The following is a 19,201-nucleotide window of genomic DNA, read 5'->3' on the forward strand; positions in this document are numbered from 1 at the left end:
AAAATGTTCGGGGAGCTTCTAAAGACATTCCATGTCAGTATTCCCTTTTCGAAGGCAATAAATCAGATGCCTTCGTACGCTAAGTTCCTCAAGGAAATTCTGAACAACAAAAGGATGCTCGATGACAATGTGTGGAACTCCGATTTTTAATCCCGGGCCATACCTCTGTTCTGTAGAGATACGTGAACTGACTCTTTTTTATCGCTTAATGCTTTCGCATTTTGAAAATTCACAGAGTCGCCACCGACCTTTTATTTTATCCAATTAAGGAAAGGTTTATAAAAGAAACAGAAAAAAGACCTTTAAGAAATTCTGGGTAAGGGGGTAGGTTATACAAAGGGAAGGTGTTAGCACCCTTTGTATCCATGGTTATCCATGGGCTCTTAAGTTTGCTTAGCTCACTTGTTTTTCGATGACTTTTCAATTGCTCTGAAATTGCTCATATGTGGTTTCAAATGCTTTTGTAAATTGAATTTCGTAATGATCCGTGTGTGGATGTATACAAAATGCTTGTTTATCTTTCGAAAGATGTTTTGAAAAGAACGTTAACTTTGTAATAATCCGTGTTTGGATGTATACAAAGTATTGTCTTTTTGGAAAGTTTTGTTTTGAAAAAACAACAGTGTATGAGAATTTTGTTTGTTTTGATTTGAGCAAGCAAACTAGGAGGTCTACCCTGAGTTGTAAGGTCTTTATCCTATTTCCTTTAAAAATCTATCCTTTCACCGGATATAAACGCAAGGTTCGATTTTGTACTCAAAACAGTAGAATTTTGACTTTTTGATTTTGAAAAGAATGAGAAGGGATTACCTTAAGAGGTGCAAGTGTGATTGTGTTTGTATTCAGATATTTATCTTTGAAGTTAGTGATCTAACGGTTCAATTTTATCTTTGACATACACGCAGTTTATATTTGCTGGAAATTAAAATGCGGAAATGTAAAGTGCGGAAAGTAAATCTACGCTATTACATCGATTGTGCAGGAAATGTAAACTAGCCTATTTACATGAATTTGACATCCTATACATTTATCTAGGAATTTAAATTGCAAGGAAAATAAAAGGCATGTTTTTGGATTTTTTATGATTGATTTTAATTATAATTAATGCATGATTAATTAAATTAAAATGAAGAAAAAGATGAAAATAGATTTAAACCTAGAAATTAAGTTTAAAATATGTACAAAATATTTGTTAATTAATTTTAAACAAAACTAATTTTTTTTGGAAATTTTTGGAATTGATTTAAGTTAATTAAAACATAATTATGTAAATAATTATACAAATAATTAAAACTTAAAAAGAAAATTATTCAAAATATGTACAAAATTAGTTTATAATATATAAACAATATTTTATATAAAGAACAAATTTTTTTATGATTTTTTGATTGGTTAGAATAATTAAAAAGAAAATATATAAATATATACTAATTAATTATGCAAAATATTAATTAGTACCTGGATTCTTAAGTGCATTATGTCAAAGGTTCATGATATTAATAGTGTTCAACAGTTGTGGAATAGTATGATTGCGCAGGAGAAGTTCCATATGATGAAGGTTTATAGTATGCTTATGGGGGATGATAGTAGAATTGTCTGGTATCATCTTATGAGTCATAATTTTGCTAGGCCTAGAGCTAAGGTGACATTGTGGCTTGCGATTCAAGACAGACTTCCTACAAAGAAGAGGCTTCACAAATTGGGTCAGATACAAGATACTACTTGTGCACTCTGTGGTGTGGCAGAGGAAAGTGTGGACCATCTACTGTTCCATTGTCGCCATACTGTGAGTTTATGGGATAGGTTGTTAGAATGGCTCGATATACAGACTGTAGGTATGAAGAATATCAACTGGATCAAGAGGATCACTAAGGGTAAAGGCCAGAACAAAGGGATTCTTAAAGCTGTTTTGACTGAAGTGGTTTATAGTATCTGGATTTATAGGAACAAAAGAATATTTGACAGTGTGATGGATAATAGGGATATTCAGTGTATGGCTAGGGACATTATTGATACCCTAGTGTATAGAGGGTGGCAAAAACCAAAGTATAGGAAAATTATAGTCAATACTCTTATGTAATTAGGTCATTTATGGTTAGGTTGATTGGTTTGTAACTGTTCCTCTTTTGAAGTAATAAAATCTTTTATTTCATTTCAAAAAAAAAAAATTATGCAAAATATTGAAATTTTAAAGAAAAATAAAATATTTTTATTTCAGAAAATAATATATTATTTTAGAAGTCTAAAAATATTTTTTATGTATTTTTTGGATTTTTAAAACTATTTTTAATTAATTTAACAAAGAAATTAAAATAAAATAGAAAATAAAATAGAAAATAAAAGGATACTGATCCTGTGTGGTTTGATTGAGGGAGTATGATGTGCACGCGCGTTCTGAAGCGTTGGATGAGCTGTTAAGCAAGATCAGGTGGTCCAGAAATTGAGGCACGTGGTATACGTTACACCTGCAAAACACTGGATTAGTGGAAAGTTTAAAAAAAGTACGCGCGCTGCTGAACCAATAGGAGGAAGACACGTCTTCGTCTTCAACCTTCAGACAAGGCCTTTAACAGCGCTTTTGTAAAAAAGCGCTATAGTAAGTGAGCCCTAATTCTGCAAAATAACGAATAGGGGTAAACAAGCACATAAATTTGGCGCGATGGTACCATTCAACTCGTTTTGTCCATACGAATCTAATGGTACTATTTAGAACCTCTAATTTTGCCTAATTTGGAAAGCCCTAATTTTGAAGCTATGAACCCTAAAATGGTAGTTTCGTTTATACGTGTTCAAACTTCAATTAAGTTTCCAGAAATGATCTACACCTCAAACCAAACTTAATAGTATGTCTACATCTTGTTAAGCATGTGTGAATAACCAGATACGAATTGATTTTAGTTTGAACAAATTTGGACCTGTATAGCTCGATTCAGTGAGCTTCAAGGCTTGTAACTGATTGGGATAGTTTCAGTGATGTTCAAGGAAGGTGTCTGAATGCTTAGTTTGTATTGAAATGGACTGAAATTACAAATTCGAATTTGAATTTTCTTTGAAACTTTTCAAGTGATTACAAGTGTGTATGAGCTAAGCTTTGCTTCTGAACTTGCCCCCCTTTCGTTACTGAACTATGATAGCTTATTTATAAGCATTGAGTGCTTAGAATTGAAGCTAATATGCAACTAGTTGCCTTTGTTGAAATCTTGCATTTTTAATATTAAAAAAGCTTTGAATTCTTGACCAAGTCCCCTTGCCTTCAATGCACCTGCCTTGCTCTTCAATTCTCTGCAGAAAGGTAGAGATTCCTTGGGTGAGTCATGCTTGGAAGTTAAGCTACCATTTATCCATCCATTTTTCTTTTAATTTAATCTTAAAATAAGATAAAATCAAGCAAAAAATGGATAAAAAAGGTGTGGGCTTAGTCTTGGTCGTGGGAGGCCCATATCATCATGGAAATGATGTTTGAATGCTGAAAATTTGGCCCCATTTGGAAAAAATACATTTTTGAGCAATGTTGATTTCATGTATTTTCCCAAAATTTAGCCAACTTCAACAAGGTGTAAATCCTTCAATTTTTGTCATATGAAGGAGATCTTGCACTTTTTGGAAACCTCAAAGAGTCCTCTAACCAATGTCTTTGGTCTCATGTCAAAATGATTTTTGATGCTCCTTGTGTGTCCTTTTGAAAAAAGTGTCTTTTTGTTGACTTTGAAAATGACCTGTAATGTCTTTGATCATATTTTCCAAATGGTGAATCCAATGACCATGGGATCAATGGCATTTGAAAGATAATTGAATTTCCTTCAAGATGAGCTTTGGTTTGAATTTTTTGGATGAAGGATGAGAGAGTTATGATCAGTCAAAGTTGAGTTGACTTTTCAGGCAAAAACCCTAATTTTGAATCTTAGGGTTTTGTTGATTTTTGACCTTTCCTTGATGAATTATGATCATCCAATGATCAAATGATGAATCCTTTGACAAAATATGGACTTTGACAAAAAATTTCATTTTTGACTGTCTGTTGACTTTTTTGGTCAAACGGGTCGTCTGTTGACTGTTTGAGCTGCTGACGGTGCGTCTGAGTGAATTGAAGTTTGAAAATTTGTATGATGGTACTTTGAGATATATGGATGTGTATGAAATCTATTTGAGCTCTCAAAAACTTGTTGCTCCTGTAAAAACAAGAAAAACCCTGATTAGGGATTGTTTATGTAGGAGACAGTTAAGCGTACCTGATTTTTGTGCAGTGTTGAGTTTCTGCTAATCGCGTGATATTCAGAAGACTTCTAGCACAAAAGATCTTGGAATTTTGAATTGTGAAAGATTGATTTGATTGATGGTACAAAACACTGAGAATTGTATTGCCAGCAGTTTGGCTGTCAACTGACTGTCCAGGTATTGACGTAGCAGTTAGAGTGAGAAATCAACAGTCAAAGTTAATTTTCTTTTTTTTTTTGTTTTTGTTTTATGTTTTATGTGAAAAATGAAAGTTTATTTACATGACTTGTTAAAAAAAACATAGACATAATAAATAACTAATATTTACGGTATGCGGGCAAAATTACCGAAAATAACCCTGAAAATCATTTAATGCACAGAAATAGGAATATTTGACTGGCAGAAAACACACAAAATATTATCTTAGTAATTGAGCAATATTATGACAAATAGTACAACATTTAATACTGACAGTACAAATATTACATACTATATTGAACAGTACGGCGAATAAACGGTACATTTAAGAAATAAGAAATACGGCAAATTTCAGGAATGACGGTTAATGACCCATGCTATGAACAATAACATGTAGATGATTGGGAGTGCAACCATTGCAGGTCCACACTCTTCAGGACTATGCAGGCAAAAGAAAGTCATGATCACCGTAGCAATGGTGATGACTGTAAGAAACAGTGTCTCTATCCACTTTGCCATTCTTGTCAGGGAAGAAAAGAAAATAGATATGAGGTAGGAATTTGAAAGATGAGTTAGAATTTGATGTGAGATTTTATGGAAGAAAATGGGAGGTATTTATAGAATGGAAAGAAGGATAGAGACGTTGGGGAATGATGTGATTCCGTACAAAAGGAAAATTTGAGTGGAAGTAAGATTTGAAAGAAAGTGGAGATAGTGTTGGAAAAAGAGAGATTTGATTTTTGAAAAAGAGATTTGAAAAGATTTTTGAAAATAATGGAATATAGTACAAAATTAGTGGGAAACAAAAGATAATAATAATCTACTTGTTACCAGTACAGTCTGAGTTTCCTGATTCTGCGCCTGCAAAAAGATTTAACTCTGTACCAATTGTGTCAGTACTATTTATCTGTAAATAAATAAATAGCATGTGTGAAGTAATAAACAGTATTTGGCGTTTGCGTAAGAATAAATTCAACTGCAAGCCAAATTACTGTATAAGAAAAATTCTAAAAACTAAGTATTTCATATGTCAGGATATTTGTTGAAATAAAAATCCATGATCATATGAGACTCTTAATTTTCGGATTGGAGTTTTCTTGAAAAAAGATGCGGGCAAATTTTGGGGTATAACAGTTGCCCCTATTCAATCTTCTTAAACCTGAAGAGATTGTCTGAAATCTGAAGGTAGAAGATGATTGAATATTTAGATGCCCTGAAAATTTGCACTTACCTTGATCAGAAGAGATGTTGGAAGTTGCATTTGAATGTCGTCTGCGAAATGTTGTTGGCAGATTGACACATTACCTGAGATGGGCTTTCAGATGCCACCTGGTGAATGGGTTGATGGTTTGTTCATCAGAATGAATCCATTGATTATATCTTGATGAAGGATTTGAAAGTCTTTGTGTTGACTGTTTCGGAACCGTCCAAGGTTACCGCTTTAAGTCTTGGAAGATAATCGTTACGGAACTTGTCCAAAGTTTTTCCGATTTAGATTTTGGAAGTTGATCATTGTGGAACCGTCTGAGGTATCGCTTTAGATCTGCAATGTTAGATCGTTTTGGAACCGTCTGAGGTATCGCTTTAGATCTGCAATGTTAGATCGTTTTGGAACCGTCTGAGGTATCGCTTTAGATCTGTGATGCTAGATCGTTTTGGAAACGTCTGAGGTATCGCTTTAGATCTTCGATAGTAGATCGTTCTGGAACCGTCTGAGGTATCGCTTTAGATCTGCAATGTTAGATCGTTCTGGAACCGTCTGAGGTATCGCTTTAGATCTGCAATGTTAGATCGTTCTGGAACCGTCTGAGGTATCAACTTTAGATCTGTGATGCCTGTTTTTTGAGTTGGTTAGTGATCAGAATGAATCTTCGGCTTGATTATATCTGAGAGAATCGTTCATGGAATTCAGGTGAACACTGCATGTGATTGAGAACATCTTTGTTGAAGATATCCGTCTACCTGAAAAATCAAGTTAGTGATATGCAACGTTTATGATGCATGTAAATGTGAGATATTCCCGGAGAAATATGCATGTGATGTTGTGTATGAATATGCGTATGATGCATGATGTATGATGTATGATGTATGATATATGATGTATGAATGTGAATATGTGAATGTGAATATGTGAATGTGAATATGTGAATGTGAATAATGAATGTGTGAATGTGAATATGAATGTTTGAATGTGTGATGTATGAATGTGATGCGTGTCAAGCTTCTAGTTGGGAAAATAAATTTCCGCTAGTCATCTGGATATGACTATATTGTGATCGTTGATGATCTTTTGTCTTGTTTGAGTACCCTCGGCTGGGGAAATTCTTTGAGAATCCTGGTATTCTGTTGAAGGATCTTTGAATATCTCTTGAGAATGAAAGGTAGCTGGAAGTTCTGATGCCCTTTCAAATGGGAATGAGGAAGATGCATAATCCTACGATGCACTATCTGACCAAGTCCGGGTGCGGGGATCATACCTTCTGAAGGTAGTAATCTGGAACAACCCTGCTGGGGGATAAGACCTCTTTTGAAGAGAAAATCTTTTTGAGGAATTTGCTGAGAAAGGCGTTTCTCTTGGGGATTTTCTTCTGATGGGATGATGTCCAGATAATTGGGACATTTCCTGAATGCTATTCCTGTTTTTCCTGGTAAACATCAATCATATTCAAATGCACATGCTCATTCAAAATTATCATTGGGACGCTTACGTATTTAAACAGAAAAAGTGAAAATGGTGATTTTTGAGCCTAAGCTGCATTGATTTTTGAAAAAAGAGCCATGATAGGCTGGTTAGCACAGGGAGACAACAATCCTAGAAGTAGGAAACTGTCAGAAAGTTTTGAAAAATATTTATGAAGATAAATAGCTATGTGAAAACGATCCAGTCAAGTTTCAACTCTGCTATTGCCAATCTGTCTTCGAGCATCTCATCCCTCACTTGTTGGAAGAAAGTGATTGGACTGATCGGTGTCTTTGAGGTGTTGAATCTTGATGGTGAGTAGGCAGCTGAACGGAACACAGTTGTATGTTTCATTCCCAAACTTTTGCCTAGGCTGCCCTTTCAGGTTTTCAGCCCACCGGGATAGTATTTGTTTAGTCTCTAATTTTTGCCTGGACCGCCCTTTCGGGTTTTCAATCCACCGAGACGCTCTTTTTTGCCTAAGTTGCCCTTTCTGGTTTTCAACTTAGCGAGCTGTTTTTTTTCTTTTTAAGAGAAGTATTTTTTGACTATGTCAGCATTCACAGGGTGTGGGAAATCCTCGCCATCCATGGTGGTAAGCAACATGGCGCCGCCGGAGAATATTTTCTTGATTATGAATGGTCCCTCGTAGGTGGGAGTCCATTTGCCTCTGGGATCACCTTGTGGTAAGATGATGCGTTTGACAACCAAGCCACCAGTTTGGTATGCTTGACTTTTGACTTTTTGTTGAAGGCTTTGATCATACGCTTTTGGTATAGCTGACCATGACAAATAGCTGCGAGCCTTTTCTCATCAATCAAGTTTATCTGGTCCAACCGTGTTTGAATCCAATCGTCTTCGTCTAGATTGGCTTCTTTCATAATCCTTAGGGAAGGAATCTGAATTTCAATTGGAAGAACTGCCTCCATACCATAGACTAAGGAAAATGGAGTTGCCCCTGTTGAAGTACGCGCAGATGTGCGATAACCATGAAGAGCAAAATGCAACATCTCATGCCAGTCTTTGTAGGTTACTGTCATTTTTTGTATGATTTTCTTGATGTTCTTGTTGGCAGCTTCCACCGCGCCGTTCATCTTTGGTCGATATGGAGAAGAATTATGATGTTTGATCTTGAACTGTGTGCAAAGTTCAATAATCATTCTGTTGTTTAGATTTGTGCCATTGTCCGTGATAATCCGTTCAGGGATGCCGTACCGACAAATGAGATTGTATTTGATGAACCGGGCCACCACATTCTTGGTAACAGAAGCAAATGAAGCTGCTTCTACCCACTTTGTGAAGTAGTCAATAGCGACCAGGATAAAGCGATGTCCGTTGGAGGAAGTAGGTTTGATTTCTCCAATCATATCAATACCCCACATTGCAAAAGGCCAAGGAGCCGTCAGGACGCTTAATGGAACTGGAGGTACATGTACTTTGTCAGCGTATATCTGGCATTTGTGACATGTTCGGGAGTGATGATGGCAGTCTGTTTCCATGGTAGACCAGTAATAACCTGCTCTCAGGATCTTTTTAGCCATTGTATGCCCACTGGAATGAGTACCGAAGGCACCATTGTGTATTTCTTCCATGATTTGTTCTGCTTCCTTCTTGTTTACACAGTGAAGTAAAGTCGAGTCATGGTTGCGTTTGTATAGGGTTCCATTGCTTAGAAAGAATTTGGCAGCAAATCTCCTTAGAAACTTTCTGTCGTTAATGGATGCCCCTTCAGGGTACTCCTGAGCTTCGAGATATCTTTTTACTTCATGGAACCATGGTTTTTCCTCGGTTCCTTCGGTATTGATCTCATTGCAATAGGATGGTTCATCTTGCCTGTAAATGGTGATCATAGGCGCCTCGTTGTCCCACCTGACTTTGAACATAGATGACATGGTAGCTAAAGCATCAGCTAGTTGATTTTCCTCGCGTGGGATGTGTTCGAAAGTGATTTCTTCGAAGTAAAGAATCAAACTCAGCACATATTCTTTGTAAGGAATTAGATTTGGGTGCTTCGTGTCCCATTCCCCTTTGACTTGGTAGATTACCAAGGTCGAGTCTCCGTAGACTTCCAAGAATTTGATTCTTAGATCGATTGCAGCTTTAAGACCCAGAATACATGCTTCGTATTCGGCTATATTGTTAGTGCAATTGAAGCATAATCTGGCAGTGAACGGTGTGTAACTTCCTGCGGGGGAAATGATCACAGCTCCGATGCCATTGCCTAGTGCATTAGAAGCTCCGTCAAAAACCATAGTCCACCGGGATCCTGGCTCGGGTCCTTCTTCTGGTCCTGATTGTTTGTAGTCATTGACTAGCATAATGTCTTCGTCTGGGAAGTCAAAGTTCAATGCTTGATAATCATCCACTGCTTGATGAGCCAGATGATCAGCTACCACACTTCCTTTGATTGCTTTTTGTGAAGTGTATTGAATGTCATATTCTGTTAAGATCATTTGCCATCTCGCTATTCTTCCAGAGAGAGCAGGTTTTTCGAACACGTATTTGATGGGATCCATCTTGGAGATTAAGAAAGTGGTGTGATTTAGCATGTACTGTCTTAGTCGGCGAGGTGCCCAAGCTAAGGCACAACAAGTTTTTTTGAGTAGTGAGTATCTTGTTTCACAATTGGTAAACTTTTTGCTAAGATAGTAGATTGCGTGCTCCTTTCGGCCGGATTCGTCATGTTGTCCTAGTACACACCCCATTGAGTCTTCTAACACAGTTAGGTACATTATCAGAGGTCTGCCTTCCACAGGTGGCAACAAGATTGGAGGTTTTTGGAGATATTCTTTGATTTTGTCAAAGGCTAACTGGCATTTGTCATTCCACCTTTCCACTTGATCTTTCTTCAACAGTTTGAAGATCGGCACACAAGTAGTAGTCATGTGGGCAATAAATCGGGCGATGTAATTTAGACGTCCCAAGAATCCTCTGACTTGTTTCTCGGTACGAGGTATAGGCATGTCTTGAATGGCTTTAACCTTGGCGGGATCAACCTCAATACCTTTGCTGTTGACGATGAAACCTAAGAGTTTGCCGGATCTTACTCCAAAGGTACACTTATTTGGGTTCAGTCGCAACTTGTATTTCTTGAGTCTGTCAAACAACTTGTGTAAATGACCCAGATGTTCTTCCTCGGTGTTGGATTTTGCAATCATGTCATCGACATACACCTCTATTTCTTGATGAATCATATCATGAAATAGCGCTACCATTGCACGTTGATAGGTTGCTCCTGCGTTTTTCAGACCAAAGGGCATTACTTTGCAACAAAAGGTTCCCCAGGGTGTTGTGAAGGTTGTTTTTTCCATGTCTTCGGGTGCCATCTTGATTTGATTGTACCCTGAGAATCCGTCCATAAAGGAGAATACCTTGCATTGTGCGGTATTGTCAACCAGTACATCGATGTGTGGTAAAGGGAAATCATCTTTGGGACTTGCCCGGTTCAGATCTCTGTAGTCCACGCACATTCTGACTTTCCCGTCTTTTTTAGGTACAGGCACGATGTTAGCTATCCAAGGAGGATAACTTACAACTTTTAGGAATCCGGCATCGAACTGTTTTTCAACCTCGTCTTTGATCTTTTTTGACATATCAGGCCTACTCCTTCGTAGTTTCTGTTTGACTGGAGTGCTACCTTCTTTGATTGGCAGGCGATGAACTACAATGTCTGTGTCAAGGCCTGGCATATCCTCATAGGACCAGGCGAATATCTCGACGTAGTCTCGCAGTATTTGAATCAGTCTTTGCTTGATGCTGTGTTCTAAATCAGCCCCTATTTTGACTTCTTTCTTTTCTTCGTTGCTGCCCAAGTCGATGACCTCAATTGGCTCATCGTGAGGCTGTATGGCCTTGTCTTCTTGTTCTAGCAGCCTTGCAAGTTCTCTTGGCACTTCACAATCTTCCTCACTTTCGTCCTCAGTTTGGTAGATCGGATTTTCAAAGTCATGACGGGCAATAGCAGAATCGTTGTTGACTGGATCCAGAGTGTATGTGAATCTGCATGTTAATTATGTGAGTATGTGTGAAGAAAAAACATAGCTATTTGAAAGCGAAGAAAGAAGGAAAAAGGATCACAAAATTTAAATATGCAAGCGTCCCATGATTTTATTGAATGCACATGATCATGATATGATAAGCCCTTATAGAAGGACCGGTGTGCTAAGGCACACGGCTTTTCAAGCTCATGGTTCGATTGTTCAGGAACCATTTTTATCTTTGCACAAGATACACAAAGAGAACAGGAAATGGCATTTACTCCTGGTCAAAGGAGATCACATCCTCAGCTTTCCAGTTGTTCAATCCACTGTTGTGAGCAGGGAGTATCCAGCTGTTCCAGTTGCAGTTGTCTTCTTCATCTTCCACAGCATTGATTTCATTAGTGGGAAAATGAGTCGGTGATCCTTCGGGATAAGGGATATACTCTGCTGGATACGAGAGCCCAGGCTGAGATATCTCTGTTGGCTGAGCGAGATGCTCGATAAGGCCGTCCCATGAAGTCGGGATGATACTTTGAATAGAGACTTGTGCATCTTGGTGAGGAGTGTATGCTGACAGAAAGCAACCCTCGTTATTTGGTATTTCCCTGGCTTTTTCAAGAGCGAAATTGTCATCGTACTGTTCATCCCATCCAGTTGGGACAATGTCCTTCATAGCAATTTGTGAGCTTGGAGGAGCGGAATATTTCACCACATAGTCATATTTGCCGCTGGGTTCTCCTAGCGTGTCCCATACTTCTTTGGGTGGATTTTGATATTGCTTAGTGGCGGGACTTGTAAAAATTTGATCATTTCCAATTTCATCACCCCATCCAGTCGGGGTAAGGTCCTCCATAGCAATATAAGAATTCTGAGGTGCGGCATACTGATAATTATACCCGCCGTTTGGTACTCCCACAGCATCCCACATTCCCATGGAAATAGGTGGAATTTCATCTGGACATGGCTGAATGATATGGTTCAAGAACACTCCTTCATCTTCAATAACGTTTACCTCTTGGCTGACGAAGTGTGACATCAATCCTTCAGAACGAGGACTTTGATCATTCTTTTGATTTTTACTATCATAGCCCAGACCTAGCTTGTCAGACTTGTAGGGTATATCGGGAAGTTGTCCCCATACTGTGCAATCACCCTGTTCAATCATGGTTTTGGCATCTTTGAGAGAAGCCATAGTTGTAGTTGGAGTAGCAGGAATATGCTTGGTGGTAGAGACATCTGGAGAGACCACCTCAAATGATTGGCATGGAGTTTCGATGAATTCGTCCTCCAACTCGACGTATTTGGAATTGCTTAGGTGACTAACCACATATTCCTCTTCGCCATAGACTATGACAATCTTTCCTTTTACTGGATATTTTAACTTCTGATGCAGGGTAGAAGTTACAGCGTTTGCCCCATGTATCCAAGGGCGTCCAAGTAAACAGGAGTAGGCTGGGTGAATTTCCATTACGTAAAAGATAGAATCAAAGATTTGAGAACCCACTCTGATTGGGAGATTCACTTTTCCGTATACCGTTCTGGTTGACCCGTCAAAGGCTCTTACCACAACATCACTTGGTTGTAACACAATTCCTTCGAAGTCAAGCTTTTCTAGTACTGTTTTCGGTAACACGTTCAGAGAAGAACCGTTATCTACTAGCACATGAGATAGAGTGGTGCCATTACATTCAATGGAGATATGTAAGGCTTTGTTGTGATTTTTTCCAGCAGGGGTTAGATCCACATCGGAGAAACCGAGACCATTGCTTACGGTTAGATTGGCAACACAATTCTCAAATTGGTCGACTGAGATCTCTTGAGGCACATGCGCAGCTTTCAGGAACTTCATCAGAGCTTTGGCATGAGCTTCTGAATATTTTAGCAGAGATAGCATTGAGATTTTTGAAGCAGTGTGCCCCAGTTGCTCAACAATATTGTAATCACTCTTGCAGATGATTTTCAATATTTCCTCCATTTCTTGCTTTGATGGATCCTCAGCAGTGATCTCCACCGGGGTTTGAATTTGTTCAACTTGTGGCTCTTTGCCTCGAGCGTTGACATTTTGATTAGGAACTGGGACTCGGACTGGACCAGCAGCAACATTTGGAGAAATTTCTGGTGAAAAGATTCTTCCACTTCTCGTGATCTTGCTGGTACCCACAATATTACCCACAGTTGGAGTAGTTAACTTTGCGGTCTCTTCAGTCGAGGTACTCTGCTTAATTCCATGAACATAAACATTAGTGTCATATCCCCATGGGACAGCTTTGTCTGAGGAGTATGGAAATGGAGTTGGACTAGCAATGACTATTGATGCCACTTTGAGTGTAGCAGAAATTTTGAATGGAGCCTTGACAGAGATTTTGAATGGTAAGCTGGATATCACTGAGGCATCCTCTATTCTTATCCCGTTTGCAAAGACTTCGCACAGCACGTCCATAGAAGGGAGCCTCTCAAACATAATGATACGACGATCCATCCATTTTTGAATTCCCATCCTCAGATTTTCACAACCATTGGGCAGGCAGGAGCAGTAAAAGCAGTCGGGGTCACATCCTGGAAAGTAACCAGCTCGGATTAGCTTTCCTTTGACTTCGCAGAGTGGAGTTGATAATTCGTTCACATCATAGATGTAAACAGTGTCCAGGATAGCGTTGACAGTTTTGTCATGCTTTGGCATAGGTGCTGTGATGACATTTGGAGTTTCTGGAGGATCGAACTCAATTTCACCAGCATCTATCATATCTTGTATTTTATTTTTCAAGGCCCAACAGTGATTTGCGTCATGCCCTGGAAAGTTTGAGTGATAGGCACATGTTGCATCAGGGCGATAATTCGGAGAGGAAGTGTTGACATTCTTTGGAGGACCTCTTAAGGTGATCAGATCTGCTTTTAGCAAGTGCTGCAATGCCTGAGAGATTGGCATGTTGATTTTGGTGAAATTTCTTCTTGGTGCATCTGGTCGATGCGTATATTTTGGCTGTTGATCTTTTTGAGGTGCAGATGCGGAGATCAGAACTGCCCCTATAGATTGATGTTGCTCACTTTTGCGACTTTTCTGAATTTGTGTTGCATTGACCTCATTTCTCCCGCTGATGGGCCTTTTTGTAGTACCAGAGGTGGAACCTATTTGAATTTTTCCATTTTGAATGCCACTTTCGACACGTTCTTCGGTCAGTATCAGGTCAGTGAAACCTGATGATGAGCTTCCCAGCAAATGGCTATAGAAAGGGCCAGTTAAAGTGCCCATGAACATGTCGACTAGTTCGCGATCAGATAAGGGTGGTTGAACCCTTCCAGCCATATCTCTCCACTTTTGTGCATATCCTTTGAAACTTTCTTTTGGTCCCATAGACATGCCCCTTAGTTGAGTACGGGTTGGCGCAAGATCAGCATTGTATTGGTACTGTTTGTAAAAAGCAGCAGCTAATTCTTCCCAAGTATGAACCTTGGTATTTTCCAGCTGATAGTACCACTCGAGTTGTGTACCCGACAGACTTTCTTGGAAGAAGTGAATCCACAATTTGTTATCCGTTGTATGAGGTTGTATCTTCCTTACATAGGACCTCAGATGTAGTTTCGGGCAAGACACTCCATCATATTTTGCAAAGACAGGAACTTTGAATTTTGGAGGGATAACAACATCCGAGATGAGCCCTAGATCATTGAAATCTAAGCCAGGTATTTTTTGTATCTCCATAGCTTTCATACGGTCTTCCAGCTGTTGGTATTTTTCATCATCCGGTTCGTCCCCAGAATGATCATTTTCTTCATTTGAAGAGAGAGAGGGTTTAGCAGAACCCTGGTTGCTTTGATTGTCTTCTTGTTCATCATCACCGACTGTTTCAGGGATCGGTGGCTTTTTGAACTTTTTGACTGGGATTTTGATCTTCCTTTTCAGGTGACTCACGCCTACAGATCCTTTGGGCTTCTTCTTCTTCTTGATTATCAGGGCTTTCAGTTCTTGTTGCCCCTTTGCCAGTTCCAGAATTGCCACTTGAACTTGGGCATTCTGTGCTTCGAGATTCTTGATGCTCATTTCAGATTCCATCTCTTCTGACTGAAATAAACAGCGAGAAGATGAGAAATCCGTCATGTGAACCTGTTATGCAATGTGTATGACTGGATGCCATGTGTATGCAATGTATGAAATGTATGTGCAATGTATATGAATGCAATGTATGAAATGTATATGCAATGCATGAAGTGAAATGTGTGTGCAATGTTTCAAGGATCTTAGAGTTTAGATTTGTTAAAGAAGAAACAAACGTTAGTTAATCAATTTATTTCTCTTTTTTTTTTTCTTTTTTCTTTGCCTCATTTGGGCTTACAAGACAGAAATAAAATAAATGATCATTCAGGTCTCCCGTGGACGCTTTCTCTTTGTCCCCAGGAATGTGTTGATCTGCTGTTCTTCTTGAAGCTGTCCGGTGAGCTCCAATATCCTTCTCTCATAGTCTTGACAGTATGATTTGAAGGTGTCTCTTTCCTCTTTGAGTTGAACCCAAGATTTTTGCAACTCTTCTAGGTCATTTGGCATGTCCGGGTGTAGAATAACTTGAGGTTCATATCCTTCGACCTCTGGTTCAATAGTCACAGGTAGAACAGCAGGATATGGCATAAGGAGTTTCTGAGCATGAGTGCGGACCCATCTGAGGTAGGGTTCCATAGGAATAGAATTCCATTGCCCAGAGTTTTGCTTTCTATTCTATAGACACTGCCCCATGCGTGTATCAACCTTCGTCGGTGTCTATGAGAATCATTCTCGTAATCAAACACAATGCCACGGATAATCATGTCATGAGGACCGTTGCTCCTTGCATATCCGAATTGGCGTAAAGCTAAAGAGGGATTGTAAGTGATGCCTCCTTTGATGCCAAGGAGTGGCACATTAGGGTACTCTCCACAATGATCAATGATAGTAATGTCTCTTTGAAAGAAGTTGTTCCACCAGATATCTGAATGAGACAAAGACATAATCCTGCTAGACCATTGCATTCTTTGTTCATTTCTCAACACTGATCGGGGAAGATGAAATGTAAACCACCTAGCCAGTAGTGGTATACAGCACATGAGAGTTCCTCGTTTCTTCATGGTACGAGTGTGTAGAGAATGTAGAATGTCTCCCAGCAATGTTGGTACCGGGTTACGGATTAAGAAAAGGTTGATGATGTGTACACTTATGAACTGGTCGGGATTAGGGAATAAAACCAAACCATAGATTAAAAGTGCCATAACTTCCTCAAAAGCTGGATAACTTTTGTTTTCTAGCAGTAGTCGAGCCTTTTCCAACAAGAACTTGGCAAGCAAACCCTTAACTCCACTCTTTGTTTCCCAATTGGACTCGATTTCTGATTTCCGCAAATGTAAAGCAGCAGCAATGACTTCAGGTTTTGGAATCCTTTCTAAACTAGTGAAAGGTAATTGATCTCGAATAGGTAATCCAATTAGCTCAGAGAACTCTTCCAAAGTGGGTACCAACTGGTAATCAGGAAAGGTAAAGCAATGATGTTCAGGGTCAAAGAACTGGAACAGGACCCGTATCATGTCTTCTTCAAATTTTGAGGTAACCAAATGGAGTAGGTGACCATGCCTTTCAGTGAATTGAACATTCCTGGGGAATTCTGACACTAAGTCTTTTAGTTCAGATGGTACCGTTGAGATGTTAATTCGGATGTAATCTTTGGTGGCGGGAGCCATTACCTGCAAAAACAAAGGTAAACTCTTTGATCCTTGAAGTGTTTGGTGCAAAAAATGATATGCTTATGATGCAAACATGTGGCACACAAAAACAAATCAAACAATAGCCTTAGGTTTAAAGGCTTGCATGGAGCTGATAGGTGATACCCTCCCCACTGAAGTTGAGTTGGTTAAAACCTGTCCTAGAATAGTATTCGGGTTCTATGATCCTTGGAAGTAACATCTCAATGCGGCGCTCGAGCGGCCGATCAAAATATTCCTCGAGGATAACTAACTTCGATCAATTTCAAAGCTAGCCACTTAATAGGCCACAAGTCAAGTTCAACTAAAAAGGTTCTAAGACAAATTAGTGTTTAATGACATTTCGGAAGCCTAATATACTCCTTGATCGTTTTCAAGGGACATCAGTATAAACCAAAGTATCGCACTAATGATGACTACCAGATCAACCGTATCGGTACATGCCGTACAGTTTCCTTGGTCTATTGTCATATACTTAAGGTATCTCGAGATTCGGGTTAGAATCTTTCACACAAGCAAAATACCCAAACAAACCTTTGAAAAATAGAGCAATCAAGTCAAACAATTGAAAACATCGACCTATTCTCTTAAGGTAACCCCTTTTGAAAACATTTTGTTTTTTGAAAGTATTAATCCCCAACAGAGTCGCCAGTTCTGTGGACCTCCGATTTTTAATCCCGGGCCATACCTCTGTTCTGTAGAGATACGTGAACTGACTCTTTTTTATCGCTTAATGCTTTCGCATTTTGAAAATTCACAGAGTCGCCACCGACCTTTTATTTTATCCAATTAAGGAAAGGTTTATAAAAGAAACAGAAAAAAGACCTTTAAGAAATTCTGGGTAAGGGGGGTAGGTTATACAAAGGGAAGGTGTTAGCACCCTTTGTATCCATGGTTATCCATGGGCTCTTAAGTTTGCTTAGCTCACTTGTTTTTTGATGACTTTTCAATTGCTCTGAAATTGCTCATATGTGGTTTCAAATGCTTTTGTAAATTGAATTTCGTAATGATCCGTGTGTGGATGTATACAAAATGCTTGTTTATCTTTCGAAAGATGTTTTGAAAAGAACGTTAACTTTGTAATAATCCGTGTTTGGATGTATACAAAGTATTGTCTTTTTGGAAAGTTTTGTTTTGAAAAAACAACAGTGTATGAGAATTTTGTTTGTTTTGATTTGAGCAAGCAAACTAGGAGGTCTACCCTGAGTTGTAAGGTCTTTATCCTATTTCCTTTAAAAATCTATCCTTTCACCGGATATAAACGCAAGGTTCGATTTTGTACTCAAAACAGTAGAATTTTGACTTTTTGATTTTGAAAAGAATGAGAAGGGATTACCTTAAGAGGTGCAAGTGTGATTGTGTTTGTATTCAGATATTTATCTTTGAAGTTAGTGATCTAACGGTTCAATTTTATCTTTGACATACACGCAGTTTATATTTGCTGGAAATTAAAATGCGGAAATGTAAAGTGCGGAAAGTAAATCTACGCTATTACATCGATTGTGCAGGAAATGTAAACTAGCCTATTTACATGAATTTGACATCCTATACATTTATCTAGGAATTTAAATTGCAAGGAAAATAAAAGGCATGTTTTTGGATTTTTTATGATTGTTTTTAATTATAATTAATGCATGATTAATTAAATTAAAATGAAGAAAAAGATGAAAATAGATTTAAACCTAGAAATTAAGTTTAAAATATGTACAAAATATTTGTTAATTAATTTTAAACAAAACTAATTTTTTTTGGAAATTTTTGGAATTGATTTAAGTTAATTAAAACATAATTATGTAAATAATTATACAAATAATTAAAACTTAAAAAGAAAATTATTCAAAATATGTACAAAATTAGTTTATAATATATAAACAATATTTTATATAAAGAACAAATTTTTTTATGATTTTTTGATTGGTTAGAATAATTAAAAAGCAAATATATAAATATATACTAATTAATTATGCAAAATATTAATTAGTACCTGGATTCTTAAGTGCATTATGTCAAAGGTTCATGATATTAATAGTGTTCAACAGTTGTGGAATAGTATGATTGCGCAGGAGAAGTTCCATATGATGAAGGTTTATAGTATGCTTATGGGGGATGATAGTAGAATTGACTGGTATCATCTTATGAGTCATAATTTTGCTAGGCCTAGAGCTAAGGTGACATTGTGGCTTGCGATTCAAGACAGACTTCCTACAAAGAAGAGGCTTCACAAATTGGGTCAGATACAAGATACTACTTGTGCACTCTGTGGTGTGGCAGACGAAAGTGTGGACCATCTACTGTTCCATTGTCGCCATACTGTGAGTTTATGGGATAGGTTGTTAGAATGGCTCGATATACAGACTGTAGGTATGAAGAATATCAACTGGATCAAGAGGATCACTAAGGGTAAAGG

At 38.2% G+C, this 19,201-nt stretch overlaps 2 protein-coding genes across 2 annotated transcripts; both read left to right on the forward strand.

The window, feature by feature from the left end:
* The first annotated feature begins 1,477 nt into the window (after positions 1-1,477).
* LOC131634090 (uncharacterized) lies at positions 1,478-2,080 on the forward strand. Its single transcript, XM_058904760.1, has one exon. It carries the CDS (start codon positions 1,478-1,480, stop codon positions 2,078-2,080), a length of 603 nt encoding a protein of 200 aa, XP_058760743.1.
* A 16,717-nt stretch (positions 2,081-18,797) lies between these two features.
* On the forward strand, positions 18,798-19,155 carry LOC131634091 (uncharacterized; the record flags this gene model as incomplete). Its single annotated transcript, XM_058904762.1, has 1 exon — positions 18,798-19,155. A coding segment is annotated over exon 1 (358 nt), but the record flags the coding sequence as incomplete, so codon positions are not given.
* Between the last annotated feature and the right edge of the window lie 46 nt (positions 19,156-19,201).

This window comes from Vicia villosa, unplaced genomic scaffold (assembly GCF_029867415.1).
Source record: "Vicia villosa cultivar HV-30 ecotype Madison, WI unplaced genomic scaffold, Vvil1.0 ctg.001224F_1_1, whole genome shotgun sequence".
Classification (NCBI taxonomy): domain Eukaryota; kingdom Viridiplantae; phylum Streptophyta; class Magnoliopsida; order Fabales; family Fabaceae; genus Vicia; species Vicia villosa.

What these genes read in the sequence shown, in the direction of transcription:
- LOC131634090 (XM_058904760.1), top strand. Translation starts at nt 1,478, where the DNA reads ATGTCAAAGGTTCATGATATTAATAGTGTTCAACAGTTGTGGAATAGT.